The following is a 7,997-nucleotide window of genomic DNA, read 5'->3' as shown; positions in this document are numbered from 1 at the left end:
ATAAAATTGGAACTGATCTTTTAATAGTCGGTGTATACGTTGACGACTTAACCCAAAGTGGGGTTTCAAGGTTAAAATAAACGTGAATGGCTCGCTTAATAAACACAAGGCGAGACTTGTGGCAAAGTGTTATGTTCAATAACCCGGAGTCGATTTTGACGAGGTTTTCGCACCAGTGGCTAGACTCGAAACAGTTCGTTTGTTATTATCTCTCGCAGCGAATGGAGGTTGGGAATTACATCACCTTGATGTCAAATCCGCGTTCCTACATGGCGAGTTAAAAGTAGAAGTATTTGCTACTCAACCGCTTGGTTTTGATAAAAAGGGCGAAGAGCACAAAGTATACAAATTATCCAAAACATTGTATGGCTTAAGGCAAGCTCCTAGGGCGTGGAATACAAAATTGAACAGTATTTTGTTAAACATGAAGTTTTATTGGTTCATACAATAACAAGCGGTATACCGAAAGAAAATTGGAACTGATCTTTTAATAGTCGGTGTATACGTTGACGACTTAACCCAAAGTAGGTTTTCAAGGTTAAAAGAAACGCAAATGGCTCGCTTAATAAACATAAGGTGAGACTTGTGGCAAAGGGTTAAGTTCAAACCGGAGCCGATTTTGACGAGGTTTTCGCACCAGTGGCTAGACTCGAAACGGTTCGTTTGTTATTATCTCTCGCAGAGAATGGAGGTTGGGAATTACATCACCTTGATGTCAAATCTGCGTTCCTACATTGCGAGTTAAAAGTAGAAGTATTTGTTACTCAACCACTTGGTTTTGTTAAAAAGGGTGAAGAGCACAAAGTATACAAATTATTCAAAGCATTGTACGGCTTAAGGAAAGCTCCTAGGGCGTGGAATAGAAAGTTGAACGGTATTTTGTTAAACATGAAGTTTCATCGATGCATACAAGAACAAGCGGTATACCGAAATAAAATTGGAACTAATCTTTTAATAGTCGGTGTATACGTTGACGACTTAATCGTGACGGGTTCCAATATAAAATTAATAATGGAGTTTAAGCGCGATATGGCTTTAAACTTTGAGATGTCGAATTTGGGAAAGCTAACTTATTATCTCATAATTGAAGTTTCACAAAGCAATGATGGGATAAAAATTAAGCAAGAAGCGTACGTGAAGAAAATTTTAGCTGAAGCGGGAATGGAGATTTGCAATTCTGCTCAAATTCCATTGGATCCAAGTATAAAAGTTTCTATATATGAAGATGAAGAAGATTTTGATGCAACGAGATATCGAAAGATTGTCGGGTGTCTCCGGTACCTTTTACAAACTCGTCCCGACTTAGCGTATTCGGTCGGAGTCGTAAGCCGGTACATGCAAAGCCCGAAGCAATATCATGCAACTCTTATAAAGCAAATTATTCGTTATATTCAAGGTACTCTCGGTTTTGGTATTTCTTACACTTGTGGAAAAAACGTGTTAGTTGGTTATAGTGATAGTAGCCATAACATTGACCAAGACGATTGTAGAAGCACTACGAGGCACATATTTTATCTTGGGTCTTCACCAATAGTTGCACTCTCATCGTGTGCAGCAGAGTACATGGCGGCAAGCGCAACTGCGTGTCAGGCGGTTTGGCTAAGGGAATTGATAAGTGAGTTATTCGACAAAGAACTTCAAGAAGTGGTGTTACGTATCGATAATACATCGGCAATAGCACTCGTGAAAAATCCGGTTTTCCATGGAAGGACCAAACACATTAAATCTCGGTTTCACTATATTCGGGAATGTGTTGCTCATGAAGAAGTAAGCGTCGAGCATGTTAGTGGTGTTAAGCAATATGCTGATATCTTGACGAAGGCTCTTGGGAGAATCAATGCAAGGAGATGCGAGAATTACTTGGAGTTGAAGACTTGTCGGTTTCGAGTTCGAAATTCCTGGAGTGATTGTTGGGAATTTCGGTTTAAGAACGTTACTTGGCGTGGAAGGTTAAGTAATTAGATTTAAGGAGTGAATAATTATAAACAATTAAATGTGCTTAGGTTTAATTGTTAGTATAATTATTATGTCCTATTATTTAGCAATCCTACTTGTAGTCTAAACGTGATATGTTAGATTATAAATACCCGTGCTCTGGGGTTAGAGATCGTAATTGGGTAATCGAGTTTTGTGAAGTTTCTCAATAGTATTTGTGTTTGGGTGTTAGCCAAATTAAACGTTCGTGTTCGTGTTCGTGTTCAATACATGGTACTAATTCCATTACGGTTTCGTTTCGGATTTTGGTTTTTTACGGGTTTCGGATTTCTTGAACACCCCCAGATTTTACATACACATAATACACTCTAAACTAGACTTATGAATAATTACAAATCTGGCTCATAACTTCGTATCAAACTTGATCACACAATTAAGGCCAAACACCCTATTTAATTGAAAGATATTCTGAATATTACAGCTTACATGCAATGAAACGTTTTGCATCAAACAAAATACAAATATATTCACATCTTGTGAGAAAAAAAATCAACATTAAGCTAAGATAGAGGTGAGTACCACCTAGAAAGAGAGGCCAGATGCTTAAATCCCTTTTGAATTGCTACGCCGTAACTCATTGCAATGCATAAACAAATTCCACCTTACTCCATAAAGATTGTATTTCCCCTATTAATTTTACAAGATTCAAGATAACTTTGCTTACCAAAGATGGGAAAATATGTTGAACGGATCAAGTCTACGAGTAGGGGAAGTTTTATAGTAACAATAACTGAAATCGGCAAGCAAGCAAGTACACATATTGGTGCCAGCATCTATGGTCTTTGATCACAAAAGACAAGGAGCAAGATAGCACAAAAGGCTACAATCATGGCAGTTGTAGAGAGGAATAACATCAAAAGACCAAAAACCAACCTTCTTGGTAAACTGACCAGAAAATCTCTTTCAGAAAAGCGTGTAGTGAGGATTGATAAAAACAGCAACAAGGCAGTAGTTGCTGTAAATAATGAGAATGCATTGAAAGCGGCAAAGACAGTGAAAGCAGTTTCTTTTTTTAACACAGGAATGCCATCTTCTTGATGGCTTCCACCGGGTACAGTGATTGCTGCTGCAAATACGACTGTGACAATTAATGCAGCAGTGATACTGCATGATTCAGCAGTTGTTTTTATCCAGGTCTCTCCTTGCTTCAACAACTCTTGGTGTTCCCTAGTGAACAACATTGCTGGTGTCTCTTTATGGATATTTTCGTTTATAAGGTCTAGAGGTAACATGAGCTTCTTCACTTCCTGTATAATTCAACCGAGTTATAATTTATGCAACTAGAGAGCAAAGTGAACAGCATGAGGACTACATATTTTAATTGTGACATACCTTATGCCATATAAGCTCTCGTTGTAGTTGCAGTGCTGCACCAGTAGTACGACCAAGTACAAATGTAGGTGCTAATCTTCCGGTTAAGTGTACAAGATTATTCCCAGAAGAATCCGTAATTCCTCTACAGGACTCAATTATGTGGTGGATAAGGTTGTATACTTTTTCCGTTCGGTTTATTACTGCTAACTGGACAATGTTATACCCTTCTTCATCCTTGCAGTTGATGGTAGACGGTGACCTGAAGAGAATCTCATCAACCACCTCGTAAGTATCTTGGCGTACAGCTTCAATAATTGATCTAGCGTAATCTGTATTTGATCTGCCCATCTGAGTACATATCAAGCTCAGAAGCTTCCTAGCTTCTTTGTACTCTTTTTTCTTCTTCTCTATATTCTTGACTGGAGGCACTGCAATAAAATTAAGGTAAACACAGTGATTGATTCAAGTTTCCATCATTAGATTAATATGTAATCGCTTACCTGTAAGTACAAAAACCTTCCACAAAAGGAAATACAACATAGAGATGGGTAAATGGAGCATCAGAATAAGGAGACAAATCAACTCATATATTAGATAAAGTGTGGCTATTGGGACTGCACAAAAAAAAAACCAAATTTGTAACTAGTGTCACACGTATATCTATATATAGTACCGATCAATTCAATCGGGTACTCACCATCTATTTCATTGTTCAACTCTATAACATGATAAAACCATACTCACCAAGTAATATCACGGAAGTTCTCCCTAACAAGCTATAACACGTGTCATTACAGATTTTCATTATGCGTGAAATGTCATCAGCACATTTATCCAAAAAATTCAAGTGAAATAACAGCGAACCTCTCACAACTGTTTTCTCAAGGACATTGTAGAAAGCTGCAAGAAAGACGTAGTAGTATTAGTGGAATAAATAAGTTCAAATTAACGTATCTATTGGGTTCGTGGCATTTAAAAAAATGAAGTTAGAGAAATACATGGATAGATAATAGACTCCGTGAAGCCAAGATCAGTTGGGAAACTGATAGTTACTGCTTTCAATATGATACCGTATTTCATAGCAACTTCGGGGAATTTATTGAGCATTTTTCCTGCTAAATCTGCAAGAATTAATATGAGAATATTTTAAACTGTTCCAACTTCTAATCACATAAATAACTAGGAGTGGTGATTCTGTATATAAAAATAATCGGATTTTCATTTAACCCATTCATTGCAACCGGCCAGCTTATAAGTTGATTGCAACCTGTTTAAACCATTAACAAACTGTGTAGAGCCCATCAATCCCATGACTTGTGTATATAATTTAACTAACTGGGTTTTATTTCAAGTGTGTGCATGTTAGGATTGATGTCTTCGACATAACTAAATACATTATGGGTCGTGTTCAGGTTTATCAATTCAATCACTCATCCTGACACAATTGTTTACTCACCATATTGTTTCGTGTATATAGTAGGATAGATAGCATTTTGTTGATAGTTCTCTGGATAACCGCTTAAATCAGAAGATAGTAGAGATTTATACAAATATGCAGATACATTGATCTTCGAATTGGTAAAAGCGCAACCCGCAGGTGACCGTCCATTATGGTCTAGAATCAGCAACAGTTGTTTCCTCTTGTTAACCAGAAGTTGGGCTGCGTATTCATTACCAACCATTCCAGCAATGTGTCGGGCTGTTCGACCCTTAATATTTTTCTTTTCAATATCATCTCCATCTTTTAAAAGCTCCAACAGCTTTTCAACAAAGTAGTTGTGGCCCATTTGAACTGCTAAGTGAAGGATCGTGTTGCCATTTGCGGTGATAGCCTCTGTGGCTGCACTTTTATGGACTTTCAAGATGGATTTTGCTTTCAACCAACACCCTTCTACAGCGGCTTCATACAACTCTTTCTTAAGTGTGATGCTGTCTGTGCTTTCCATTACTGGAACGTCACTAACGGATTCTATCCCGAATGTAAATCCTACTGAATCTGTTGAAGCATTTCATTTCAGTATTTGAGACATGAAGTCCAAAAATTAAATAAAATGGCGTACTAGCATTTCTACTATGGGAAATCAAATATGTGGCAGTTTATACATACATACATACATACATACATACATACCTTCTATTGGTGATCCTATATTGGTTTCTGGTGAATTATACTTTGATTCTAGTCGAGTCCATAAAAGTTGAACCGAACTGTAACATGTGAAGGTCTCGAGCAGTTGGTCATTCATAGTACCTAAAATCCAGCCTAAGACAAGGCAGTCATATTTTTTAGTCATATGCCCACCATCCCGTGTATGCCGAGCTTTAACCTCAAGGATGTGAGCCAACTCCTGACTATGTAAGAGGCACGCCATCTGTTTCTTCCAGATACCATAGTTGTTGTGACCGGAAAGCTTGACTGAAACAAAGTTGGACACGTTAACATTTGATACCTGAATATATTTCAGGTCTTCTCTTAGTGCAGAAACATCAACTGAATCACCTGCACTTCATTTCAGTATTTCAGGAAAGATATAAATTCAAAAGCTGAGTTACTGTTCACTCATATATCTACCACTGGAAATCAAATCAAATGAAATACTTGCTAGTTAATAATGAGCGTACCTTCTCTATAGATGGATTCTAGTTTCCTCCATATAGATTGTGCCGAAGGGTATTCTACGAAATGCTTGACCAGTTGTTCCTCCATAGTAGTGCAAATCCAACCTTTGACAAGTATGTCATACTGCGAAATCATGTGGACACCCTTATTCTCCGGAAAGGGATACTCGGCATTAATGATGTGAAGCAACTCCTTACTCTCTATGAGGCTAAGCATCTGAGCCTTCCAGATATAATAGTTGCTGTGGCCAGAAAGCTTCAATGAAACATAGTCGGAGACAATAACACTTAATGCCAATATATGTGCGCTGAAAATATGCAATGAATCGCCTGCATTTCATGTCAATATTTAGAAAAGGAAATTAATTCAAAAGTCATAAAGTCGACCCTGCCAAATTAAGTTAGTTAGTACCTTCTTCTGTATCGCTTATTGGCCGATTAAAGGTTGATTCTATTTTCATCCATACCTCTTGGGTCGTACCCAAGTCTCGGACATCCTTGAGCACGGATTCCTCATCCGGCTCAAGAGTATCCAAAATCCAACCTTTGACAAGTTTGTCATATTTAGAAATCATGTGGGCGCCCTTATCCTCTGGAAAAGGATTTTCAGCATCAATGATGTGAAGCAACTCCTGACTCTTTATAAGGCAAAGCATCTGGGCCTTCCAGATTTTATAGTTTCTGCGTCCAGAAAGCTTCACTGAAACAAAGTTGGAGACCTTAACCGCAGATAATACCTCATACTTAAACATTGCTATTTTCGCAGAAACCTCCGATGAACCAGCCATCTCCGTTGGATTGTTTCACTTATGCAAACGAATGCAATAAATACAACAAGATTAGAGAACTAAAGAGATGATGTGTTCTATATTCATAAGAAAATCGCTCCTCTGTCCTCAGCTCTTAATGCACTCCAAGTATTTTGTTAGCTCACTTCAAATCTTTACACTCAGTTAAAGTATAGGGAACATAAAATATAGAATATGATACTTTGGTTGTATGGTTGAAATTAAAAGACAAAAGTAGCCAACTTTAATCAGTTTTCTTCTTCAAGAGTTACATCAAATGATACTTGTATTGATAGAAATTAAAGGAAATGTGGTATTTTATTTCTTGTTAAGTGTATATTACTTTTACTCTATTTAATTAGTTCAGTTTAAAAAGACAGGTGACCATTTTAGTCGATTTTTTTTAGACTATAACAGACACAAATCGTATTTGTTGTGACCAAAATCATATTTGTAATTGACCATTCCGCTACTTTATTTGATAAGTTATACACAACATATTACGCTAACAAGTTGAACCCATGAACATATGCTCTCTCTCATCAACTATCTATGGCAGAAGGTAACTAGGATGATCCTTGATCGAACACACAAACACGAGATTGAACAAACTCATTCGACTCTCTTTTATTATCAATCAAAGAAAGTACACAAATAAAATATGTCTAACCATCTATTTATACTAAACTCATTCTAATAAATAAATACATGAACAAACTCCTAGATAAACCTTATTAGTTCAAACTAATAATTATCCCTAGTTTGAACTTAATTCAAACCAACTGAGGAAAAAGCCTTGACTTTTCGTTATACGGCAAGCCTATTAGAAAAAAAATTTGAATTGAATCCAGACAATTCTAGGTTCTTTCTTTGTCTTACTGCACTATCAAGCATTTGTTATAGATCATTTAATTTGGCACAAATCAACCATAATTGGTGAAACACCAAAAGAATTGTGGGATAATAAATTACCAATAAATAAGTAACCGTGGTTTTAAAAACTTCATGCAAATCATGTAACTTTTAAACTTAATCCAAACCAACTGAGGAAAAAGCATTGACTTTTCGTTATGCGGCAAGCCTATTATAAAATTTTTTTGAATTAAATCCTGACGATTCTAGGTTCTTTCTTTGTCTTAATGCACTATCAAGCATTTGTCATATATCATTTAATTTGACACAAATCAAATATAATTGGTGAAACACAAAAAGACTTGTGGGATAATAAATTCCCAATAAATAAGTAGTCGTGGTTTTAAAAACTTCATGCAAATCATTTAA

General features: G+C 36.6%; 1 protein-coding gene across 1 annotated transcript; it reads right to left on the bottom strand.

The window, feature by feature from the left end:
* Positions 1-2,295: 2,295 nt before the first annotated feature.
* Positions 2,296-6,995, bottom strand: LOC143633046 (uncharacterized). Its single transcript, XM_077101419.1, has 9 exons — positions 6,341-6,995; positions 5,932-6,258; positions 5,441-5,809; positions 4,766-5,305; positions 4,308-4,430; positions 4,054-4,209; positions 3,810-3,923; positions 3,328-3,737; positions 2,296-3,242 (listed from the first exon to the last, which is right to left on the bottom strand). The coding sequence occupies exons 1-9, from the start codon at positions 6,714-6,716 to the stop codon at positions 2,769-2,771; spliced, it is 2,889 nt and encodes a 962-aa protein (XP_076957534.1). The 5' UTR covers positions 6,717-6,995; the 3' UTR covers positions 2,296-2,768.
* Positions 6,996-7,997: the final 1,002 nt, after the last annotated feature.

The sequence above is a fragment of the Bidens hawaiensis genome, unplaced genomic scaffold (genome assembly GCF_021521415.1).
Source record: "Bidens hawaiensis isolate Kalapana, Puna unplaced genomic scaffold, B.hawaiensis_p1.1 tig00000512_1, whole genome shotgun sequence".
In the NCBI taxonomy this organism is placed as follows: Eukaryota; Viridiplantae; Streptophyta; class Magnoliopsida; order Asterales; family Asteraceae; genus Bidens; species Bidens hawaiensis.
This window is presented reverse-complemented; position numbering and strand designations above follow the sequence as displayed.

Bases quoted from the DNA above. Each gene is read 5' to 3' on its own strand.
- LOC143633046 (XM_077101419.1), bottom strand. From the start codon at position 6,716: ATGGCTGGTTCATCGGAGGTTTCTGCGAAAATAGCAATGTTTAAGTAT. The intron at 5,306-5,440 runs GTATGTATGTAT...ATGCTTCAACAG, and splicing joins TATAGGATCACCAATAGAAG to ATTCAGTAGGATTTACATTC. The intron at 4,210-4,307 runs GTATTTCTCTAA...TCTTTCTTGCAG, and splicing joins GGAGTCTATTATCTATCCAT to CTTTCTACAATGTCCTTGAG.